Source organism: Tamandua tetradactyla, chromosome 5 (genome assembly GCF_023851605.1).
Source record: "Tamandua tetradactyla isolate mTamTet1 chromosome 5, mTamTet1.pri, whole genome shotgun sequence".
Taxonomy (NCBI): Eukaryota; Metazoa; Chordata; class Mammalia; order Pilosa; family Myrmecophagidae; genus Tamandua; species Tamandua tetradactyla.
Genome location: NC_135331.1, coordinates 69,754,569 through 69,780,866, shown reverse-complemented (window position 1 = coordinate 69,780,866; position 26,298 = coordinate 69,754,569). Strand labels below are relative to the sequence as shown.

The following is a 26,298-nucleotide window of genomic DNA, read 5'->3' as shown; positions in this document are numbered from 1 at the left end:
GGGTAAATAAAGGGCAGAGTCTTTGTGACATTCAAATTTCTTAGAAATGATATCATAAGCACATGAATGAACAGAAAATTAGTAAACTTTTATTAAACAATAACAAACTGTTAAAAGCATTCTGGAGAAAAAAGGACACATGTTAACAACAGCTAACACACAGGTATACATTTTATTACTTTTTGTTGTTGTTAAATCAACCATTTTGAAGAACGGTTAAACCATTTCTATTATCCTCTCAACTTACAAATTATACAAATCCTTTCGTTTATATAGGCCATGTGAAAAGTTCAGTATGTTTCAGCTGAAGCTAACTGACTCAAATTTAAGCTTCTATTTAAACAGGAAGAGATAGTTACAAAATAATTAATCTAAAAAAGCAGCTAAGCAGATGTGCATAACAAAACACATTTTTTGTTCAGATGATGACTGAACAAAACCCTGCCCTTACATGTATTGCTTTAAACTTAGCTTTAATAAAGCTCTCATGCGTTTAAGATGATATAACCTCAACTCATTCTTGTATTCCTATCTTTCTTAGTGAAAAAATTGTGGCTAGGAACTCAACATGTTTGACCAACATTAAAACTGTCAATCCATGGCAGAACAAGACCTAGAACTCAAGCTTCCTGATAGTTAATATATGTTCTTCCTTCCTGGCCTCCAAGCTATCATACAGGAGCATGTGGTGTGAATTAACCTTCAGAAAGTAAAATAAAGAAAGTGCACTTAGTGCCCGCAATTTCATTACACAATCTTTATGCACACATACATAATCAAAGAAAAGAGAGAGAATCTGTTATATACTCTGTGCTGGTTTGAGACTGTTATGTACCTCAGAAAAGCCAAGGCAGATCTATTGTTTAGGGTGGGACATTTTGATTAGGTTATTTCCATGGAGATGTGACCCACCCAAATGTGGGTGGGACCTTTTGTGATTAGGTGGTTTCCACGGAGATGTATCTCTACCCATTCAAGATCAGTCTTAATCCGCTTACTGGAGTCCTTTAAGAGGGCACCATTTTGGAAAAAGCTCAGAGGCAACACAGACCAAGACCTTTGGCGATGCAGAAAGAAAACACCCATGGGGAAGCTGTTTGAAACCGGAAGCCAAAGGAGTCAGCAGACATCAGTCACATGCATTCCCAGATCAAGGTACCTTTCTGGATGTCTTAGTTTGGACATCTTTATGGCCTTAGCAGTGTAAACTTGTAACTTAAACTCCCTTTATAAAAGTTAACCCTTTACTGATAATTTGCATTCCAGTAGCATTAGCAAACTAAAACATATTTTAATAGATAAAATTATATTTTATGGTAAACTTATAAATAAAATACAAATTTAAATTAAAATTTAAGAAAAATAATGCTATCAGACACACTTATTTGAAAATAGATGCATGGATATATATAATTAAATGAAATAAATAATCACATGTGCTCTGTAAAAACCTAGGTAATACTTTCCTCCTTGCAGGTCAGTGTAGTTAGATTTCTTTCTAAGGCTAGCCCTGCTTCCAGAGCAATTGTAGGAAAATCACAATAGTTTCCAGACTACATATCATACTGCATGGTTTCATTATTTGCCAAATTGTTTTGATTTTTAACAGAGACAATTTAATATTTTCAAAATTTGCTTTATTTCAAAACCTAGTCACTTCTAAAAATTGAAATATGTTATTACAACATGGTAAAGGCTTTCTTAGTCATTTGGGCTGAAAGGAGAGCTTATATGTATGGTCTATAGGAAACAACTGACACACCTTTGGTAGAAAATCCATTTGTTTTATAGAAAGAAAATATTATATATTAAACTATGAAGTCCAATAGATTTTAGGAAACAATACAAAATAAAAATTACCTAAATTTAAAATTCTGTTCAGTGTACTACCTACTCTTTCCTATTTCAAGAGCACCTCCATGTGCTCCCAATCCCTATGGGCTCTAGACTACAGTGCAGGACATGAGTGAATGGCCAGTGAGGCACAGTACCCTACTTTTCAGCTAGGTAAATACCATTAACAAATGATTTTTGAAAATGGGCACATGGCTGGTTGATAAACTAGAAGGCTGGTTTATTAAATCATCAGTCAGTTGATTGCACCTGTGATTGATCACATTTCTGATCAACTAAGGGCATGCCTCCCAAATAAGATAATTCAATCAGTTGGGTTTGACCCAATCAGTTGAAGACTTTTAAGGGAGAAGAGAGGATTTTCACTGCTTCTTCAGCCTGCATGCCTCTCCTGTGGAGTTCATTGAGATTGGAGTTGCCAGTCTTGCAGCCTGCCATATGGATTTGGGACTTCTGCATTCCCATGGCTGAGCGAGACACTTTTATAGATCTTATTTTTACAGATAGCTCCAGTTGGTTCTGTTTCTCTAGAGACCCCTTAATAACACACCAGTGAAATTTCCAGTCCTTGTCCCCATCCTCCCGCTCCTCACTTTGAAGTCTATCTTGAGTCTTCTAAGCACAGGAGCATTTCCTAATACATTATACCAATACTATGACCATATGGAAGGAATTACATGCCCATGGAAATGGTAGCTGTGGTAGTTAGATTCAGTTGTCAACTTGGCCAAGTGAACGTGCCTATTCCGTTGCCGTGGACATGAGCCAATGGAGTGTGAACCTCATCTGTTGCTGATTACATCTGCAGTCGGCTAGGAAGCATGCCTGCTGCAATGAATGATATTTAACTAGCTGGTGCTTAAACGAGAGAGCTCTGCTGCAATGAATGATATTTAACTAGCTGGTGCTTAAACGAGAGAGCTCAACGTAGCACAGCCCAAGCAGCTCAGCCCAGGCCTTTGGAGATGCAGAAAGAAATCACCCCAGGGAAAGCTGTTGGAACCCAGAAGCCTGGAGGGAAGGCCAGTAGAGATCACCCTGTGCCTTCCCACGTAAGAAAGAGCCTCAGCTGAAAGTTAGCTGCCTTTCCTCTGAAGAACTAACAAAATAAATTCCTTTTTATTAAAAGCCAGTCCGTCTCTGGTGTGTTGCATTCTGGCAGCTAGCAAACTAGAACAGTAGCATTTTCTAACAAGGTGACTAAATAGACCCAAAAGGGAGTGTGGCCATCAAGAGGAAGGCACTGGGCTTGACAAAACTTGGTTAAGTGTCTAGCTCTCAGAGTTGAAGAGGAACCCAAAGTTTCAACCCAGGTGACAGAGAATTAATAGTTCTGAGACAGTCAGGAAAGTTGATGGGAATAACTGGTTTGGGGGTTAAAAAACAAAGCATTTGCCCTTAACCAAAATGTCTGAGAGATGAGGGAGAAACATCCAAGGGTAGATGCCTAATGGACACCTAAGACTAGAGGTTGGTGCTAGAGAAAGAGATAAGGATGTCATCGGCACTAAGGTAAGAAACGATAGAGTAAGAATTGATAAATGTCCCGAATTTTGAATGAGCAAAGAAAAAAACAAAAAAAATAAATGGGAGAACGCAGTCCAGGAGAAAAGAAAAGATCCAGGATACAGAAGCACCACAGAAGATAAGAGAGAGGTTCTGAAAAGAGAGGATGGCGTACTTAAAGTTTTCTATGTCGCAAAGGATGTCATGAAGTTAAAAGACAAACAACAGATTAGGAGAAAAGATTGGAGCCACATATATCAGATGAGTTAATATTCATGTGAAAAAAAATCCTCCATGGAAAAAAGGCAGAGAAACACTTCACATAAAAGAAAACTGAAAATGATCAGTTTACATATGAAAAAATATTCACACCCAAAAATAATCAAGAAAATGCTGATTAAAACCTGTCAGAAATGCTGATAACATTCATAGGACCAAGGCGGGTACTCCGGCTTTTCTATATATAGCAGTAGAAGTGTGAAATGCTATAATCTTTTTGATAATCACCTGGCAGCATCTAGTAAAATTTTAAATGCATGTATCTTTGACCCAATGACCCCTCTCGGCTTTTAAAACTGATCACACAGAAGTAAATGCACCTATACAATTAAAAAAAATTTTTTTTAAATAAAAGCAGGCACATGGCTTACTTCAGCAATCTGAATTCTCTAATAAAGTTCAGCTTCCATATTGTAACTCACCTCACATGATAATCGGTGGCTGGTCTAAGATCTTTCAGGTTGCATTCTAATTCTTCTCCACTGCAAAGACAAATCATTCGTTGGTTAAATTACCATTTTGAAAAGTAATATTGATTTTGAATTTGGGTCTCACAGTCAGGTACCAGCAATGACTGAAGAATTATTATGTCTGACTCAACCATATGCCAGAGATAAACTTTCTTATTTGACATTACTGTCTTTAGGATTAGAAAATTAGATTCCTTTTAATGATGTTATCCTAGATCTAGAAAACAGCAAGGTTTATGTACTAATAAGATTTCAAAAGCCAAGCAATTTAATGTTTTCTCTCTAAAGGGGTACAGCCTTATCACTTCTTAAAACTGCAAGTAAAAGCAAATAACTACAGTTATCAATTGAGGATAGCACTCAGACTTACTTTAGCAAGAACCCCAACTACCTTAAATGTCCCTTGATGAACTCTCAATCTACTTCCCTCACATAAACAGCTATAAAATAATCTACATAATTGAGAGTTGCAACCAAACCTCAACCTAATCATGAAGAAATAAACACAAAATAAGGAATATTTTGCTAAAACTGCTTAAAAGGTGGAAGTGTGTATATGTCATTATATTCTTCAAAAATGTGTCATAAAAGACAAAACAAGGCTATTGAAATGTTCCAAATTAAAGATGACAAAGGATGCACGAGTGGTCCAGAGGTAGAATGCTTGCCTGCCATGCAGGAACCCTGGGTTTAATATAACAAATTCTCTTAGTGGGAAAGAGCCTTGACGAATGTAACTTATGAAAAAATTAGAAACTGAGAGGAGAGGAAAAAAAGGAAGCATGAGGAGCTCAAATGATGCAAACAGGGTAAAAAGTTAAAGTTTAATCAATTTGGGTATAAAGGACTTACAGGTATTCCTGACCTCTCTTAATTTTTGAGATTATTTCTACATAAAAAATTTTAAAAGAGTAAGTTGTAAACTGGAGGCCTTCATCCACATTTTGCCTGCAAGTCCTGTTGTTTGACCCGCACTGTATTTTTAAAGATTTGTGAGTTTGCTCAATTATTTTACTACTAGGAAAGCTTATTTAACAGGTTGGATTTTCAGCACCTCTTGAAAAAAAATCAAAGAATAGGCAGTTCTGGGCCTACGCTGCCTCATGGCAACAACCAATTTAAATTGAACAGTGGCTCCTTCTTTCAAGTGGAGGCAGGAACTCTCCTTTCACTCATTCTCAACTTTCCCCCTTTTCTCCTTTGTGTTACTTGCCTGGCACCTGAGGTTTCAACCCAAGACAGAGACAGTGCCATCACTGTTAATTTTGCATTAATAGAATCTACCTATTTGTTTCTTGGCAGGGGTGGGGAACGTGGTTCTCTGAATTTCTGTAAAGTCTCTATCAATTCTCATTTTTCAAAACAGAGCCAAATGGTTGTGAGTCAGAGTAATGAGGTAGGATTTTAATCCAAGTACATGGGGAATCATTGGAGTGCTCTCTTCAGGTTACTGATATGGCCTGACTTCTGTTTCCATAGCATGGAGGCTAGATTGCAGGAGAGCAACTGCAGCTGCTGTAAATGCTGAGGAGATTCCTATCGGAATGCAGGGAAGAGACGACTGAAGTGGAAAGGAGGGCAGCAAAAGGGCTGCCTCCCTTTATCGGGAGGAAGACATATCCCTGGAGCAAGATAAGAAATAGTAAACGGATGGGGAGATTCAAGGTCTGCAACCCAAACGCAGCAGGGAGACAGAGAGAAAATAAGTGGCTTTAGTAGGGTACAGGAATGGGGTTTATGTGACACTAGCCTAGGCTGAGACAGTCTTGTGAGGGGGCTGCTCACAGGGAAGTCAAACAAGTAGTTAAAACAAAAATGACTTTCTGACTCCCTGATTTGCAAATCTGGGCAGTGCCCAGCAGTTACAATGGAGGAAGACTGACCTTACAATTTTTAACACATTCTGAACATGGCTATATATCATTTGGACAGTTAAAATCTGCAAGTCTATAAAGCAGAAGGGGCTCTTTGGAGGCCAAGCCCTTATTCTTTTCTTTAAGAAAACCTCGGAAAGAAATGTTTTAGAGTAATTGCTATTCAGGCTGGAATACTATGGTAGAGAATAAAAGAAGTAGGGTGTGTTAGTTAGATTCAGTTGTCAACTTGGCCAGTTGAGCATATCTAATCTTGTTGTTGCGGACATAAGCCAATGGTGCGTGAACCTCATCTGTTGCCAATTACATCTGTAGTCCGCTAGGAGGCGTGTCTGCCGCAATGAGTGATGTTTGACTTAATTGGCTGGTGCTTAAATGAGAGTGCAATGTAGCACAGCCTAAGCAGCTCAGCATTCCTCATCTCAGCACTAGCAACTCAGCCCAGGCCTTTGGAGATGCAGAAAGAAGTCACCCCGGGGAAAGTTACTGGAACCCAGAGGCCTGGAGAGAAGACCAGCAGAGACCATCCCGTGCCTTCCACGTAAGAAAGAACCTCAGTGGAAAGTTAGCTGCCTTTCCTCTGAAGAACCAACAAAATAAATCCCCTTTTATTAAAAGCCAATCCGTCTCTGGTGTGTTGCATTCCGGCAGCTAGCAAACTAGAACATAGGGCAAAATGGAAGACTAAGCATATAGTAGAATTTTTTTTTTTAAATAAGGCTAATAAAAGATCTGGGTTTAAAAATCATACTGTTGTCTCATGTAGGTAAAAGTTGAAAGAACAGTCACTGTTTTGACCTGATAGTAACAGAACAACTTCATTAAAACTATACTGACAAGTTAACATAACCAAGTATTACATTTCACCAATACTAAATAGCTCTACAATACTCATTTCTGCTTAACAGCTCCTCTGGAAAAAATTAATCTTTGACATTAAAATTATTACTAATTTTTAAAATGATTAAGTGAAAGTTTGTAATGCCTTTGAATTTTTCCTTTGTTTTCTATTTTTTTAACAACCTCAACTGCACAGCTTAGCAGCAAAGGAAAACACATGGAAATATCTGCTACCTGTAAATTATCTTGTATTTTCCATCTCGTCCTTTGTCCGATAAGGCAACCTCATAACTGTAGGGGAAGGAAAGACCACTGTGGGATCCACATGAAAGTCCGACTGGGGGAGCCCAGGACAGCACAACTGCTCTTGCCTGAATATTAGAAACCTGACGAAGAAAAACATGGGAAAAAAGTGTTCAAATTCATTTCACACGGCACAGACACTATTCCTTTCAATTACATTTTGTAATTACTAGTAGTGGCATTAAACTGGCTTAATTTAAGGTAAACAATTTTAATAATAGAGGTGGACATTCTATATTGAGCTCTCCGTCAAAGTCCTGATGTCCAAAGTACAGCTCTTGCAACCTCTGTACCCAGAATGAAAACTTTTATCTACGTCCAGCACAATTCATACTTAGCCCTCCAGAAAGTGAAATAAGCAGCCATGCTGGGATTTCTTTCATAGATAAAAAGCTGGATGTGAGATGTCAGGGATCTATGTGACATCATCACATAGTGTGAAGGAACCACACACACCCTCAGGTGATTGCTGGTTGCCTCCAAGGCTTGCCCGATATCAAATCATCCTCTGAAGCAAGTACTTTCCAGCCATGCTCCTTGGAGTACTGCGGGTTCCCAGAAGAGCCCAGGAGGTAGGGATTTGGAACCAAAGACCAGTCTGGTATGAGGTAGAAACATGTGGGAAGTAGAGATGTTCTGCCTCCCTAAGCTCTATTTGGTTTTGGTTTAAGTTCCAGAGTTTTATGTTCAAATGAAGTCTTAAGCAGAGGCTAAACCAAAAAGACAAAAGCAGAGCCTGGTTTAGCCTCTGCTTAAGACTTCATCTGTTTAACTTTTCCCCTGGACTAGAGACTCCCTAAGGATAATTCAACTGAGAATTGTGGTTAGTCACTAAATCATTGTTGAATAAAAAATAAAAATCAGACGGAATAAGATAATCTGAATTTTGAACACAGGCAACACAACAGATGACGGAGTTATATTTTATACTCAGAGGAGACACCGTGTACTGAAACAAACCCTCCGCGCGTAGGCGCTCCTTCCCACCTACCCCCCCTCCGTGCCCAGGGACTAGCCCTTCAGGGTCTGCACCCTCATGCTCCTCTTGACTTAGCTTTGGACTTTCCCTTTTTCTTGTCTTAACAAACTTTTTTCAGATGCAGTTCAATTGTTGCCTTTGTTCACTCATTTAATAATCAACCCATGAAGGGCTGTGGACACAAAGATGATTAAGCTGCTATCTCTACGCTCAAGGAGCACCACCCTGGGAAGGGGAGACAGGCGCACTGAACCACTGAGCACAGTGGATCCGACGGTGGCCTCAGTTTCTGAGCTGTCCTTCCTGACCCCTGGTTCAGAAACCCGCTCTAGTTACTTTGTGCTCTGGCCCCATTTTGCTGATATCTATATATTTGGTATTTATTTCATTATACAATATGCTCTTTGGTTATTTGTGTGCTAAAGTTCCCCTGACTAGACTTGGAGGCAGCCTTTTAATCCTGCACACCAATGTATTTGCTGAATTCTGTTATACTCTACTTAAATACCCTGAGGTACTAGATATTATATGTGATTTTAAACTTAATAACAGATACTCTACACCAATGAGTGCAGATTATAATTTAAAAGGAGGCTGATTAGGTATTGGGAAATGTTCAACTATGGTGGTAAATGATTGGTCTGCACAATTTCAAGAACAGGGTATTTAGTAACCTTGATTCTAGGAGCAGCCTGCGAAATAACATCATGGCCTAATATAGCTCAGTCAAATGCTAGCAACTTTGGATACTGAACAAGTATCCATAAATTGACATCCTTTTTTAACTTTACCTTTTTCATCAGCTATCAGGAATTTACTTTCTTCCTTAGGACTTGGCTAAATTATTATATAACTGACCAGTGATGGAAAAACACATGAAGCACCAACTAAAATAATGTTCACATTTTTCCTGGATTCCCCAAGCAAACCTTAAGAAGGCAAATTGTCATCTAAGCTCAGATTACTGGTTCAAATGCATTCTTCTGACATGCCAGTGTATCGAAATGCACTTTGAGAATACAGCATCATTTTCAAAGGATAGTAACACCTGCAAATTCCTCACTATAGTTAACCAGTCTATTACCTAGATTACCACCACAGTGCTGGGCCCGGCACTCACCCCTGTGCCCCTTCTCCTCTTTCACTGACTAAGGATTCAAGTTTCCTTTCTTTAGGCAGTTGAATCCTGAGAGAAAGAGTGCTTTGTCTCACTCAGAACTTGGAAATCACTTTCATTTAAAGGCTGATTCCAGGAAATTACATGGTGCTTTTCAAGAGTGTGTCAGGTAAAGGTGAATCCTCAGCACTAGCCATATTTACTCCCAGTGTCCTAGGAGGTGACACTTTAATAAGAAACTTAGAACTGTGGGGACTCTGAATTTAAGCCGACTTCAGAGTGTGAGTACTCCTCACATGATCTTTACACAGCAAGTTTCACTCTCTGTGGGAAACCTTCTTATCAGCAGTGACCACAGAACTGTAATGGGCATGGCTCATCACAATGACAATCATGACTGCTACCCATCCCCTCCCAAAAAAGGTTAGGAGCCATAAAAATAATTGGCTTTATGGTATTTAATAAATTTACCAGGACCAGGAGTCAGTCTCTTTTGCAATGGTGATAAAACTGATGACTTTAGTTACAAAATGAAGTTCTGATATGTGGGACATGGATGAACCTTAAAGACTTTGTTTTGAGTGAAATAGCCTGATACAAAAGGGCAATGCAATCTCACTAATACGAAAAAGTTAGAATAAGCAATACAGCCAGAAACTTAAACATAGTTTACCAGGAGCTGGGCTTAGGGGTATGGAATGGGGACTTAATGTTAAATTGGTACAGTTGCTGTTCAGTGTGATGGAAAAGTTTTTGTAATGGATGTTAGTGATGGCAGCACAACACTGTGAATGTAATTACACCAGTGAATTACATATTTGAATGTGGTTACAGCTGGAAATTTTAGGTTGCTTACAAATTTCTAGAATAAAATGTTTAAAAAATCGTATAACTGTATTAACACAAGGAACCTCAATGTAAATTATGGTCTATTGTTGATAGTGTAATTATAACATTGTTTCACAACTGTAACAAAAATACCACACTAATGCGAAGTGTTAATAATACGGGGAAAACTATGTGTGGGGGTGGGGGGATATATGGGCTATGTATTTTCTGCATGACTTTTTTGTAAATCTATGAATTCTCTAATTATGAAATAAATAGATTCAAACATTTCTTTGTTAAGTTAGTAGCTTCTAATGTAGTCTGGCTTTTGGTTAAATGTAAGGAGTTTTATTGATCTTATTAAGAATTGCATTAAGAAATTTCAGCATACTATAGAAATACTAGTTTCACTTTGCAAGTACCATCATGAGAAATACCACAAAGCAAAACAAACAAACAAACAAGGGCAGAGAAGATAATTTTTCAAAGAAAGCAAATACTCAAAACCAGGAATTTTACAATCTAGGAGTTTGACTCTTCCAACTACTTAAGTGTCGGGTTTCAAATCTGTTCCCAGATATATTATTGTTTGTCTTTCAAGGAACTGCTTCTTAAAGGGGCAGCACCTTCCTTAGGTCAGTTTACTTATTTCTGGAATGGGGAAATCAATTGTTCCTGTAACTGAAACATTAGCAAAACAATGCAGAACCATAATTCCAGGTAACACTTATTTACAACTTGAAAACAAACAGCTCACCAGTACATGGGAGACTATATCCACCAGCACCAACATGAGAGAAGATTAAAGCACATTAGTGTTGATAGAGGTTAGCTCCTAAGCCACTTAGAATAATATTAAGCTTATTCCTATGGCATAGTGGTGGCTAAACCAGTGATATAGCCAAAGTACCTCACTGATACAGTTCCAGAACAAATACCTAGTATATTTGTACAGTGTTTACTAAATTAGTAAGAATCTGAGTTTCTATAATATCTGGGTCTCTGAAGAGTGATCAACTTGCTCCATTCAAAGTGCCTAAGGTACAAAAAAGATAACTGGAACATACAAGTTGAAATACTGGTTCTACACCTAAAACAAATCACCTGTAAAATCTCAAGGAAAAATATGTCTTTCATTTAAAGGTGCTACCAGATGTGGCTAAAAGGAAAAGAAAAGCAATTTAAGCGCAATCCTTTTTATAATTATGTGCCCAATACTTTCTGCAACTCTGCCTCTTTTCTTGGAAGGTGTCTGACAACCTTCCTTCCCATTTCAGGGTGTAGCAGGTAGTTTCACATTTGTGTAACAACATGCTACTAACTACGAGACATAATCCATTCCAAGTATTCTACAAAAAGTGTTCACTTCTCAGTTATTTATCTTCCTACCTTTCACAGATTAGGAAACCCAGGCTCAGGAGGTTAGCTGTGTAACTTACCCAGGTCACAAAGCCAGGCAATGGCCACGCTGAGCTCCCAGCTCACAAGGACCAGTAGTTGCCCTGAACTCCAGCATCCGGGCGCCCCAGCATTCCACATGTGGGCCGAGCCTCATCATCTGACCTAGCCAGCCTTCAGGCATTTGCACCACCTGCCCAGAACCTAGCTACAGCCTCTTCATTTAGTCACCAAACATTTGTTAAGGGTACACTATGTGCCAAGCACAGTGCTAGGTATCAGGGGCACAAAGGTAAACAAGACACAATCACACTAAGGAGTTCTAATCCAGCAGTGGAGAGGGAAGGGACACACATGTAAACAACTCAACCCCTAACTAATGTGGGAGGAATGAAGGGACTGTCACCAGGCAGAGAAGGGCTATTTGAGGGGCAAGGAATGGTGTGAAGGGCAGAATAATGGCCCTCCAAAGATGTCATATCCTCATCCCTGAAACCCGTGAACTTGTCTCTTCACACAGTCAAAGGGACTTTGCAGGTGTGATTAACTTAAGGATCCTGGGATGGGGAGATGATCCTAGACTATCCAAGTGGGTCCCTGCAATCACAAGGGTGTTTACAAGTAAAAGAGGGAGAAAAGAGAGCCAGAGCCAGAGCCAGAGGAGGAAATGTGATGACTGAAGCAGAGTCAGAGAGGAGTCAGAGAAAGGTCTGAAGCAGCTATGCTGCTGGCTTTAAAGGAAGGGGTCACACGCCAAGGAATGAGGGCAGCCTCTAAAAGCTGGAAAAAAATAAGGAAATAATTTCTCTACCAGTGCATCAAGAATGGAATGGAACCCTGCTGACACCTTGATTTTAGCCGAGTGAAGCCGATTTCGGACCTCTGACCTCCATAACTGTAAGATAATAAATTTGTAGCTTCAAGTCCCTAAGTTTGTAGTAATTTGTTACAGCAGCATTAGGAAAGTAACACAAGTAGACAAAAGCAGGAGGTGTGAATATGCATGGCCTTCACACCACTTACTTGCCTGGCTCGCCTTTGGCCCAGGCGGCCTGCACATGCTGCCGTCCACTGCCCCAGAACCAGAGTAGCCCATGATGATGATGCAGCTATGCCCAAAGATGCCCTGCTTCATATCACACGATTTTCATAAAGCTGTTTAAAAAGTAGGATGTAATATTTTGGCAAATTCAAGTCTCCATGTTAAAAAGGAGCATCAGGTACAAATAAATACTGATCTGGAGCTCTTCTATTACTCTAGAGTTAGTAATTACTTGAGATTCTTCTGTTTCTATTCATCTCTGGAAGGTTTCTCTGCCTGCCTTTTGGAATTCTAGATACTGTGCTGATTATACAGTGGAATTTGATAACTGCAGCTTTATAGGAACAATGAAAATCTTTAGTTATATGCCCTTTACCTATATACATCTAAACCACGTTGATGTGGAAATGTCATCTTTTGAATGGATTTCTTAATCAAAAGCCAGTTTAGAAGTCTGGAGGACAGTAATGAAAAAAGGATGGCATTCCAGATAAGCTGGCTGCCCTATCAATCAGCCCCTATCATGTATCATTTGCCTGAGTGAATTCACCAAGTCTGGCCCTCTATCTGGCAGACTCAGATACTCAATGTAGTGGGTGTTACAGTCAGAGTCAGGAATAGTAACACAAACTATGAAATTTATAGAATAAAATACAAAAAGTCAGATCACCAATTAATTCATAATGAGAAATGTAACACTCTGGTGGATTAGATAACACCGTCAACCTGCCCCACACATGTTTCTCCCTGTTGGCTACACAGAGCCAAATTTTCAAAAGGCTTCTGGGTGTGTACCAAGCTGAGACCAAGGAGAGTTATATTTATGAGATTCAAAGGCTTAAGGGCATTAAAGAGAATCCACATCTCCCTGATGGGAGGAATCACCTGACAGGACTGGGAGGGACAGACCATTCTGCTTCTGTGACTAGGCAATCCTGGTTTGTAACTGACACAGACAAAAATCCTCAGGTGACAAGATCTTACCATATTATAACTTATATCATAGCTACTTGCACAAAAGGCTCTTTCTCATGAAAATTGAGCTCAATAATACTGAATCAAGGAAAGGACCAGTGCATGTAAATATTTGCTTTTATCTTGGTAAAGCCATATCTGCCTTAGAGAAGTGATTAGGAATACCTGAAGCAAAACACTATATATACGTATACATGACAGAGACATGAATATGAAGTTTTGTGACTACTTCTAGGACAATGAACTAAACCTATTGTTTGGTCTTCTTTCTCTGATTATGACTCTCCTATATTCCTTGTGATTGTTTCTTCCTCCTGCTACACTACAAATGTAAGCTTTTTCCATGCTTCTGCCCTCAAACTTTTACTTCCCCACTACCTTCCAAAAGCTGGTTGTACACACCTATAACTTTAATGATGTGATCTCTAATCAGTATCTTGTTACCTCTTTCTCCACAGCAGTGAGTTACAGGACATTTGAACTCCTCATCATAATTTACCTATCTGATACCTTTCTAGTAAAACAAATCCAACATGTCCAAGAATTGTTCTGAAAAACACAAAAAGGACATATACATGAACCTATTCTGGAGGAGCTCACCGATTACTGAAAAGACACAGAAACAGGTAAAGTCAAGAACAATATTTAAAAGAACAGCAGAGAGAAATGCAGAGCATGGGGGAACCAGGGGTAGTATCAGCAATTCTGAATAAGTGCCGTGTCAAGGATCTAACTTGATAGTCATGGACAGTGATCAAGGCAGATGTCTGCAAGGAAGCAACTCCTGAGGTGAGACAGCTCAACCTGAAAGCCTAATTATCCCCAACACCTAATACCTAACAGGTTACACTATCTCCATAAGAGCTCTAAAGTCTATCTGCTCCTTGCCATACCAGATGTCACCATCCACCACCCCAATTCTGGCTCCCATAGCCTCTCACAAGAACTGTAGTGACAGATTCCTAACACTTCTCTCCCTGGCTCCATCTTCTTCTCACTCAACTCATCAGCTAACTGTTTGATCATCCTGGAAGGACAGCTCTGATTACATAATTCCCTTGCTCAAAAACCTTCCATGGCAATAAGAACAAACGCCCCCCTCAACCCAACATCAATGCCCTCCTCCTCTGAAGTGCCCTATTATGCCCTTCCTTCAACAGGCCACATGTGCTTAAGTTTAGTTAAACTCAACTATGTGCCCTGAGGCATGTTTGCCCTCTTCTATTAAAAAGCTTCAGTATTTGAAGCAAGAATTAGGGTTTTCCAAAACAGCTAGGAAACACTCCAAAGAACTTTGGCTCTCCCATTACAGATGAAAAGTTGAATCAACATTTTAAATTTTTCAGTTAAATTTCAAAGCACCTGGCAAATTCAAACTTAAAACCTCACAATATCATCTCTACCACCATTTCTTTCTAGACTTATTTTACTCAGCTAATATTTAAGTATCTTTTGAAATTTACCTGGAAAAATGCCTGAAATTATTAAAATTCTCTCTAAAGTTATTATTACTACATTTAAACAGGTAAAAGGAAATTACTGAAAGTAAACTGCTCCAAAGTACTGAAAGACTAGAGAAAGAAAAAGAACATCCTTTTAATTGGGAAAATGATCTAACTGCATTAAGGATATCTCAATAAAGAAGACATTTCAGTGGATTATCACTAAACAGTGATATTTCATGCTTTATTAATAACCAAACAGTATTTCATAGTTACAAATAATTTGCAATGGGAAAGGGCTCTTTTGCTTAACTACTATATGGTGAAAGAAAAGCACACTTGAAATACTTAAGAAAATGTCATTTATCCTGAGAATTCCAGAAGACTTACCTGTGGTTTCTCTATTCCCGAAAGAATGTCTTGCACCCTCTTTACTTCCAACTCATACTCTGCATGGTACAAGAGAAAAAAAGGGAAAACAGTTAATGCCATCATAAGGTAATAAGGACATCGAGTTTCTTCTCCAAAGCCTTTATATTAGGGCTGTCACTAAGTCAGTTGTGTCACCATGAACTTTTGATATCACAAACATGAAAATTAGGAATGGGGGTGTCTTTGGAATAGAGGCTGTATTGTAGGTGGTTTTGCTAACTTGCCACTATACAGTTTAAGTATCCACAATATTGACGAGATTAACACCGACTTTCACTCAATAAGTCAAATAGAGAAGCATTTATCAAGCACCTACCACATTTGACATACAGTATTAGACTCTGCAAGGAAGAGACTAGTACACATTCACTGTTCTCAAGGAACTTGCAGTTTAATAAGAAGAAACAAGAAAAGTACAAAAGGCAAACTAAAACATGACTCTAAAAATACCATTCAGTTGTCTATTTAAGAAATATTGACTGAGTGCGTATTATACACCAGGCACTTTCTAGGTATTGAGGATACAGTTGTGTAAACAAGACAGATATGGTTCTTTACTCCCTTTGAATTTATATTTCAGTGAAGACAGACAATATTCCAAATGAAAAGCAAATAAACAAGAAAACTCTGAATTTAATAACTGCTTTGGAGTGAATAAGAACAAAATTATGTGCTAAGAATTACTGGGTGATAAAGAGTGATTTTAGGTAGGAGAATGAAGGCAGATGATTCTGCATGGATGAGATCTATGGCAAGCAGGAGCCAGGCAATGGCTAATCTGGGAATAAAAAGTCTTAAAAGGGAGTGGGGGAGACCAATACGGATGGAGGGTAAAGAAGACATAAGCTGAAGAGAGTCAATGGTCAATTCAGGTGGGGCTCTGAGGTCAAAGCACAGAGTTCAATTGTTATTCTAAGTCCAATGAGCAGCCACTGAAGAGTTCAAGTGAGCAGCCACTGAAGAGTTTAAGTGGAGGAACAGACATGATATTCTTCTTAATTTGAAAAATCTGTTTGACTTCTGTGTGAATATTGGAGATAAGGGGAGTAAGAACGGAAGCAAAAATACCAGTCAGTATGCTGCTGCCGAGGCCCAACTGAAGGACAGCAATGGATTGGAAGTAAAAGACAAGGATGAGGGAAAGAGAAGAATCAAAGATAATTCCTAGTTTTTTGGCTTGATCAACTGGATGGATGATGGTGTCTTTTAATAAGATAGGGAGAAATGGGCAAGTTTTTATAGGATGGGGTGGGGCAAGAATTCTACTTTAAAAATAAAAGGGGAGCAGAGAGGATGGGGTGGGAAAGATGTGCACACAGAAAGATAAATAATAGAACTTAAGAATCTGACTTTCACAGCCTGCTTGATTGAATCCAATATTGAGGCTACATATTTAACTGTTAAATCTAGTTTATGAGCTAAATGCCAGAGATTCACAAATACCAAGACATAAATCCTTATTCTCAAGATAATTCAAGTCTATTGGGAGTGGGGATGGGTAGGTGGGGGTGGGTGGGAAATGCAGTGAAAGCAAATAGGTAGTTATAGTTCTATGTGACAGGTGGCAGGGTATAGGCAATCCAACGTGGGCATCTAAGAAGGCTTCCTAAAGGAACCAACATCTAGCTGATCTCTGTAGGTAAGAAGGCCTTCAGAGATGAAGGGGGAGGGGGAACTAAAAGATGAGAGGTAGTAGGTCCAGTCAGTCACAGGGCTGCTCTTTCTCATTGTACAGCTCTAATGTTAAGGTCACCTCTTTAAAAAATTCCTTCCCTACCCCTACTGCTTGCCCCAGTCTCATGTCAGTCAGTCTTACATCCTATTTATTCCCTTCCTATTGTTATCAAAATCTGAAAAGCAATTCTCTCATTACTGTCTTGCCTACTAAAATGTAAGCTTCAGGAAGGCAGAGATAATACGGTCAAGGGTAGGCTAACTTTTTCCATAAAGAACTGGATAGTAAATATTTTAAACTTAGTGGGTCACATACAGATTTCCATCACAAACCCTTCTTTTTTGTTTTTACAATCATTTAAAAATATAAAAACCAAGACATGGAACTGAACTGGAGGCAAAATAATAATAAAAAATAAATAAATATATAAAACCATCTTGGTTTGTGTCTCATACAAAAGAAGAAGCAAGGTAAGCTATAGTTTGCTGATTCCTATGGTAGGATATGTTCACCATTTAGTGCCCACTTATTAGCACAGCTCCTGGCAAGTTCAGAGCTCAGTAAATATTTGTTCAATAAATCAACAAAGCTTATATATACAATAACAAAAATATCTAGTTGGCACCACCTTAAACTTTGAAAAGATTAGTTCTTCATTTTATCCCCCAATGCATCCTGTTTAGAACAAGTATACTTTAATTTTGATGAGAAAAACAAAAGAGCTGGGGATAAGAGGATGTATGGCAATAGTGTATATTTAAAGACTACATATTTTAAAGAAACTATATAGAAACCTACATTCAAAAAACCAAAGGTTCAAGCTCATCTATAATCATTATTTCTGTTAAGATAATGACATGTACTCATAAGCCAAAACTGTACATAACCTCACATTTTTTTGGAAGTCCCTACTATATGTAAACCATAAACATTATGTATCTCAGAAGTTAATTATCAGTAACATAAATACTGTCAAAATAAATGAACCAGTTTCACTGTTAAGGACAGAATGTTCTCAATCTCTGGTTATTCTAGACTTTTGAAGGACCTTATGGTTTCAAATACTCTAAATTTTAAACATCCAGCTTCAGGAGCTCATTACTTTCCTCTGCCATAGCTGAAAGGTGCAGTATCTTAGATGAGCAATAAGCCAGACCCTTTCCCTGAGATAATGAAGGCTGAGACTAAATAGGGATGATCAGCTACTTAACAAAGAAAGAAAGAAAGATTTAGAGAAGTCTCCAAAGGAAGAATCCTCAAGATTAGGCACTAGACACAGGCCACGAAAGAAAGGAGAGTAAAAAAGGATGCCCTGCCCCACAAAAAAAAAAAAAAAAAATGTGAGACCCCCTACTACCCCTAGCCCAGCTTTCAATACTGATGAGAGAAGAAATGGTAATGCTTTTGTCAGGAAAAAGAAAATTGGGAAAGAAGGCTGGGTTAGAAGGAGAAAAGATCTGTTCAGTAATGGAAAAGAATGGGTTCCGGTAACAGAAATACAAACGAAAAAATGGCCCTGACTGAGAAGTCTCGTCCTCTTTGGAAGAGAAATGGACTTTCCCTGTCTGTCTGCTTTTGATGGTAATAATAAAAGCTGGCACATTCTGAGCACCTATGTGGTATATGCAGGTTGATACACTTAGTATCTATGGCATCTACTAATTTCCACAACAACCCTTGCAAGATGGACATTCCTGCTCCATTTTTTTGTGGGGTGGGGTGGGGTGGTGACTGAATTAATGCCTATGTTGCACAGCAGTTTTCATCCCCCATGCTGGGCACTACACCGGGCATGCCACAGGATTTGAATAAACACAGGTGTTTTGTTGAATGAACAAATGAGGAAATTGAGGCTCAGAGCGGAGATATGATTTTCCCAGGGTCACAAGTCTACTATGCTGTGGAGCAGGGTTGTAAGACCAGATTTGTTTGGTTCAAAAAAGGTATAGCCTTTGACTGTGTAATGACGAATTAATAAATAACAGAGGTCATGAGGGGGAAGATGTGCAGAGAGAAGAGCAGAGCCTCAAGGCAGAGGGGCAGGAATGAGTGCACTGAAAGGGGATGGAGAAAGAAAAGACAGCAGCAGAGATTTCCTAAGTCCCATGGGAGCCACAAGAGAGTATTTTTTAACTTTCACTGGCCAAAATGAATACAGCAATGCCTTTGGATCTGGGAAGAAATTATGTGAGAAAAAGAAGCACAGGCAAAAGTAAACCAAGAATGGAGTCAAATGAACAAAGGATCCTGAGAAGAGAAAATAACAGAAGGGTAGGCCATGGAGAGGAGAGGTAGTGAACGCACATTGCCACCCTACTGTATCTGGCCACACCCCTCAGAGCAGGAGAAAAGGAATAGCAAAGCTAGAGTGAAAAGCTTTCTTTCAGGTTCTACTTTGTGAATACAAAAAGAGAGAGAGAGAAACACATTTACACCACATTTATTTATTTGAATACTCATTATCGTGATCATCTCCTAGAACATTTGCATCCATTCAGAAAAAGAAATAAAAAGAAAACAGAAAAAAATTCACACATACCATACCAGCCCCCCTCCCCCCCACTAATCACCAGCATTTCAATCCAAATTCACTTCAATGTTTGTTCCCCCTACTATTCACCCTCACCCCACATGTTCTGTTGACAAGGCAGACAAAAGGAGTATTAGAGACAAGGCTCTAACAATAACAGTCACACGGTGAAAGCCACACTACTATATAATCATCCCCAAGAAACGTGGCCACTGGAACACAGCTCCACATCTTCAGGCAGCTCCCTCCAGCCTCTCCACTACATCCTGAACAACAAGGTGATATTCACTCAATGCGCAAGAATAACCTTCAGGACAACCTCTCGACTCTGCCTGGAATCCCCCAGCCACCCACACTTTATTTTGCCTCATTTCGCTCTTCCCCCCTTGGTCGAAAAGGTTTTCTCAATCCCCTGATGCTGAGTCTCAGTTCATTCTAGGGGTTTTCTCAATCCCTTGATGTTGAATCTCAGCTCACTCCAGGATCCCTGTCCCATGCCACCAGAAGGTCCACACCCTTGGGAGTCACATTCCATGCAGACAGGGAGAGGGCAGTGAGTCTGCCCACCGTGCTGGCCGAAGAGAGAAGCCATACCTAAGCAAAAGAGGTTCTCCTGGGGGTGACCCCCAGGCCCAATCCCAAGTAGGCTTGACCTATCCTTTGTGGTGTTCAGTTTCCTATGAACAAACCCCAAGATTGCACCACATCTATTTGATGCCTTTCCAGGTGTGCTGCCACAGACTAAGAGAAGAAAGTAACTAAATCCCAGGCACAGAATTTGCACAAATGAGAGTGAAAATAATATTTGCTTAAATGAGTTAAAGTGACAGGTACCACGTAGAAAATAAATTATAGTATGAAACCTACTAGTCTGGTATGAAAATGTCATAATTCACAATTCTACTACCTAAATTACTGAGACAGCCTATGACCTACTTCTCCTTAAGCAAGATTTAAATATGCCTCTGAGAAGTCTATGAATTATCACCCTTTCCATAAAACAGCTTCCTGGCCCAGCTGTACTCAGAATATAGTTCAGAGCTTGGATCAAGTTTCTGGTGGCTCGTGCACACGCGATCTCTCTCATATACACACCATGTTGTGTGGGAGGGGAGAAAAGGGAAAAATAGCTATTTCCCCACAAAAATTAACAAACAAAATAAAATAAAAAAGAGTAAGTCTGGAGATATTCCTTTAGGATATTTCTTTCTAATCTTAAGTGAAAAAGAAAACAATGTCCTGCTTGTTTTTCTTTCTCCCCCCTTAAGAAGTTGGTGTGTGCCCAAAGAATAAGAGATCATGCCAGAAGCTGCAGAAATGCAGGGTTCTGGTACTAGGTCCTGGGATAAGTTTCTCCCCCTTTACCATCAGGGCTGCCTTCTTCCCTCTGGCTTGCAGCAAGTAAGTCAATGTAGAGGCAAAGGTTGTCGGCCCACCACGAATTTCTCTTTGTCCATACTGAAGCTGCCATGAAGTAAGAAAATAGATCAAAACCACTTTTCTACCTGCTTACATCTTATTTGATACCGTTGCTGTAGGAGAGCCATAAAGACCCACTTTTTACACTGCTACCTTTTGAGTACTGGAAGGCCTTTTCCTTGCAGTAAAGACTGTGCTCATCATTTTAAAAGGTCATCAAGGTACTCTCAAGCAACACAGGCATACAGCACAATTGGGGGTGGGAAAGTTTGAAATTTCTTGAAAAGTAATTAAGATGGGAGCCACTAATTTTTAAATGCCCTAAATGAAATGAGCACCGGCCTATGTTAAAAAGCCAAAATGTGAAAACAGGGAGCTCAGCTCAGTGACTCAAATCTTACCTGCCTGCCAAAAGCAAATCTCCTATTAAGAAAATAAAGCATATTTAGCAAATGGAAGGTTAAAATTGAAACAGAGAGGAAAGAAAATTCATAGATAGGTAGGGAGAGGGGGAGGAAGTAAAGCATATACACAGAGGGAAGATGTGTCATGTGAAATTTAAACTTTTCACAAATGGTTTTCATGTTTGCTCCAAAAAAGAACTGTAAGTTCAGGCTGTTTGAATAACCGAGGGGCCTAAATTAATTTAAAAATCCCCTTTTGTAAACACGTCTACTTTTTTTTTTAAGTTTATTTCACATTTTTTCCTTCTTAAAAAAGAAATACAACTAGACACTTAGCTGCTCGCTATAGTATATATTTATGGTTGTAAGAGCCCCTTCATTCCAATGGAATGACATTATTTCTCTGCAAACCTTCTGTCTAAATTATCACCCACAGGGCTCATGTGCAGATATGTCTGTCATAACATAACATGCTTTCTCAGATTTGCCAAGGAGCTGGCTTAGCTACTCTCTTTAACAAATTCTATATAACAAATTGGGCACATGAAAACAAAACGCTTCTGAAAATTCCCATTTCTATGATATGAGGTTCAAAGTTAATAAGTAAATGATCAATATATCAATTAAATTAACAGAAATTAATACTTTTGGATGAAAAAGAAAAACATAACTCGATAATAAGGACAAAAATGATGCCAATGAGAAGGAAATGAGAATGAAAGAAGTCAATATTAAAGAATGCTTGCTGGAAAAAAAAAGAAAAGAAACCTAAACTGTTTTTCCACTCTGAAAAATAAATCAGCTATTTTCATTTTATAAATATTACTTATGCTGAAGGAAAAAGAAAAGAAGAATCAATAGGTGCATACAAAACTATGATTAATTATCTAAGAACCTTCATTTAGTGATTGTTTTTTAATATCAAATATTAAGGATGCATATAATCAAAAGACAAGGAATAAATTTGCATAATATAAGGACAATGCAGTTAATTCCCAAAGGCAAATATTTCAGATATATCTTGAGATATCAATCATCCCAAAGCTAAAAAATGCAAAGATAAACGTCCGTCTAGCTATGTTAGCTGGTTAAGTGGTTATGTGAAATCTTGAAAGATAGCCAAGAGAAAATACCAGAGTTTCAACATTAAAAAAATGAACTGCTCTCCACAAAGCAGCAAGCAGGTGAATATATATTGTGGGAAGTTGCCTACCAGTCTAGGAAAATATTTTTTTTAAATGCTTGGGTTCCAAATACATTCTGGAACCTTAAAGAAAGGAGAAGAAAAGAGAGGAATTCCATCTGCAGGAGGCGGGCCCTGCTAGACAAGAGAGATGGCCAGAGAATGTGAGTAGGACAAAAGAGGATGATCTTCTCTGAACTTCTATTGCTATTTCTGGAATTCAATAGAAAGAATAGTCTTCTTTCCTGGCCTAAGATTCAAACAAAATCCTAAAATGAACATTCACGTGAATACACCTGTAGGTAAAAGGGTCCCATCCCTTCCCACAAATACTGTCTAACCCCTTCAGTAATCAAAGAGGCAACACAGCAATGCCAGGTCTGCGACTTTAATTAAAAGTAGGGAAGGAAAGTATCACATACCCTTTACGACTCCCAGGTCAACTCAATATTTATTTCTCAACCACCTTCTTTGATGTCAACTAAACTATGTTCTACTTGAAATGCTAGGAGAGTCTATGCTCAATTCTGTCAAATTCCCCAAGAAAAATCAATGGAACTGAATAAAAGAAGCTAGTATTTTTAAAAATAACAAATTAAACAGGGATGAAAATACCACGGAAATTGATAAAATATTAGGTAGATATGCTTGCCTGGGTGCTCCAGCACCAGCCCTTCCCTTTCCTTCCCTCGGGTGTTTGAAATGTTTTCACTGACTAGCTGAGACCCAACCTATCTAGATACAGACAGTGCTTTTATTTTGGGGGAAGGCTCAATCCCACAATTATCCAGCAAGAGCTGGTGTGTAATAGGGAGGCAGGACAGAATGACTTACAAAGGTAATTAAAGTTTATGCACTACTTCCTCCATCAGCATCCTTAACATTTCTAAAAATCTTTTTCATTAAGACTCTAGCACATACCACAACGAATTCTTTTCAAGTAACTTATTCAATACTTTTGTAAGACTGTGGCAACCGAAAGGCAGAATCCACAGTGTGCAGTTTTCTAACACACTAGTCTGAAAGAGAATTTTAATATCTATACTACCTATACAGCACATTTTGAACCATTTTTACATCCATTATTACTTTAACTGGCGTTTCCTATGACTAAATTATATGCATTTGGTGCTGAGGACAGACATTAGTTTATAGACAAAGAATCCAGAGAAGCTCATTAGCTGATATGGGGATCAAATCTAGAGCTAATTTCATGTGCTAGTGCTTTAAATAACTCATCAGAATTCCAGCACATGGAAAAATCATTACCATCTATGACCCAGACTAGATTACAAAAGTGGGTATCACTCAAATACCTACAGCCATCAGGCAGGTAATGTCAATGAGTCTCCTTGAAGGTGTGTGAGACTAAAAGGAAGGCCAAAGACTGCGGAAAACTGAAAGGGCCCTTACACTATCTAAAAGGAAGCAGCTGCTGAGCATCAATCATTATCAGGTGCGACTATGGGTCTAAGGGTGACAGATACATCCCTATTTGTTCCAAATTTTTAGATTATCTGATTTTTAGAACTGTATTACTTCGAAACATTTCAAATCTATAGGCAAGTTGTAGTATTACTACACACACACATATTTACCCTTCACCTAAAAATGACTAATTGCTAACATTTTGCCATATTTGTATATTTGTGCAATACACACACAATTTTTCTCAGAAGCATCTGAAAGGAAGTTGATGTGATACTTTAGCCCAAAAGCTGCAGCATATCTGACCTACTTCTACATAACCACAATAACATTATCACAACCAAGAAATTTAACACTAATAATCTTATGTATAATCCATATTCAAATTTTCCCAATTGTCCTAAAAATGTCTTTAATGTTTTTGTTGTTGTTCCTGATTCAGGATCCAATCAAGGATCCTGTGCCGCACTATGTTTCGTCTTTCATTAGTCTCCTCTAACTTAGGACAAAACTTACATATTTTTTTGTTTTTCATAAGGTTTACATTTTTGACGAGCCCAAACCAGTTTTCTTATAGAATAACCCACTATCTAGATTGTGTAACCATTTCTTCAAGCTAAATTCAGGCTAAAAATTTTTGGCAAAATTCTACATAGTGAACTTCCCACCCCACTATATCAGAAAGCATACAATGCTTGTTTGTACCATCTATTGATACTTGGCTTGGTCACCTGGTTTCAGAGTTGCACAGCACATTTTCCCTTTTCACTTCTTGGTTTCAGTAAATACCAATGATCCTTTTCCAAACACGTTATTATACTGGTAATTGCAAACTGGTGATTTTAAATTCTATTATTTTCTTCTACATTAATTAGTTTACCTCCCCCTCTTTAAAACAGCTACGAATGCATAGATTCTTATTTTATTCAGTGTGTCAAAATTTGTAATGTTCTACTACCAGCATTATTCTTTTGGATGTTAAAATCATTCCAAATGTAGCCAGTAGGAGGTCTTTCAAGCTGTTTCCATTGATCTTTGATCACTTCCCTGCACAACATAAACCAGATAAGCCAGGCTCAATCTGTCCTAGAACTGGCATCAGCCTTTTCTCCAAGTAAGGGAACAGTATTTAAAAATGGGCATCTGGGTGCTAACAGCACTTCTTGTAGTAAATGTGCCATTGCTTCCAAGTGCTTTTACAACCCTGAGCTAGAAAACAATATTTTTTAAAAGTCACACAGATCTCTTATACTGAAATCCAGTATCAACATTTCTTCCTCACCTTCCCCCATTCCATATCTGCATTTGTAGCTCCCTTCAAATACATTAAGATGCCTGATTCCAAAATTCTCCTGATTTTTAAGTACGGTCGACTGGGGAAAAGAAAAGAAAACCTCTTCTGAGGGACAAAGAAAACACATCTGTAGGCAAGATCTGGCTACAGGATACTATTTTGTGACTTCTGTTCTGAAACACCTGTTAGGTAATCCGGTTTAAGATCATGTGACCAAACAGTAACAAAACACAAAAAAAGTACATCTACACAGCAGAACCAGAGATTTTAGTAGCATGAAGTAGAATTAATTCAAACATTTTGGATTTATCAAAAGTCACATTATTCAACGATTTTATTTAAACATGATTACAAGGGAGAACCATCTAAATATTTCTGACATCTATATCTTTCAGAAAAAAAAATTAAAACAAAGCAAACCAATAACTTGAGTCATCTTAAATGACATGTTAAAGTATAGCTAAGTTGAACTCTAGAAACTCAAATATGAACAGTAGTAAATTTTAAAATAGAAACAAACAGGACCGTATTATTTCTGCTCTTAATTTAATTTGGTCATGTTTCATTTCTTATTTTTTCTAATCAACATAACCCATTAAAAATAATAATAATAATCAAAATAGACAGCACCATTGCCCCAGACCAGAAAAAAAAAAATGGAGTCTCTTCTAAATGCACTGAACTGCAAAATGAACTAAAATGAAAAGCTAGATTGTACCAACAGCAAGAAATGTGTATGTGGAGGAGGCTAACTGAGAGGTTTTTCACTAGAATGGGAGACACTCTTTGAGGACCAGAAGCCCTTTACTCATAAGTTTTTCTTTTTTCTTTTCTAAAGCATATGTGATAGAGCTGATATCCCACAAATACAAGGTCAATGTGAAAGAAATTTTGCATTTTTTTTCAAATAAACTACTCTATGCTGAAGCCATTTATGCACTGTTCTCACTGTTTCATTCTAAGTCTTTTAAAAAATTGTTACTCGGAGCTTAAATTTATCTAGGACTCTTTCTTTTCAGGAGTGGC

At 38.4% G+C, this 26,298-nt stretch overlaps 1 protein-coding gene across 12 annotated transcripts in view; it reads right to left on the bottom strand.

The window, feature by feature from the left end:
- FNDC3B (fibronectin type III domain containing 3B) overlaps positions 1-26,298 on the bottom strand; it is a 397,533-nt gene that overhangs the window by 106,605 nt on the left and 264,630 nt on the right. For all 12 annotated transcript variants that reach the window (XM_077161045.1, XM_077161048.1, XM_077161055.1 and 9 more), the window contains 3 exons: positions 15,298-15,356; positions 7,058-7,209; positions 4,062-4,121 (listed from right to left, as the gene is read on the bottom strand). In XM_077161045.1, the coding sequence (XP_077017160.1) occupies positions 4,062-4,121; positions 7,058-7,209; positions 15,298-15,356 (271 nt within the window). The remainder of the gene's footprint in view (positions 1-4,061; positions 4,122-7,057; positions 7,210-15,297; positions 15,357-26,298) is intronic.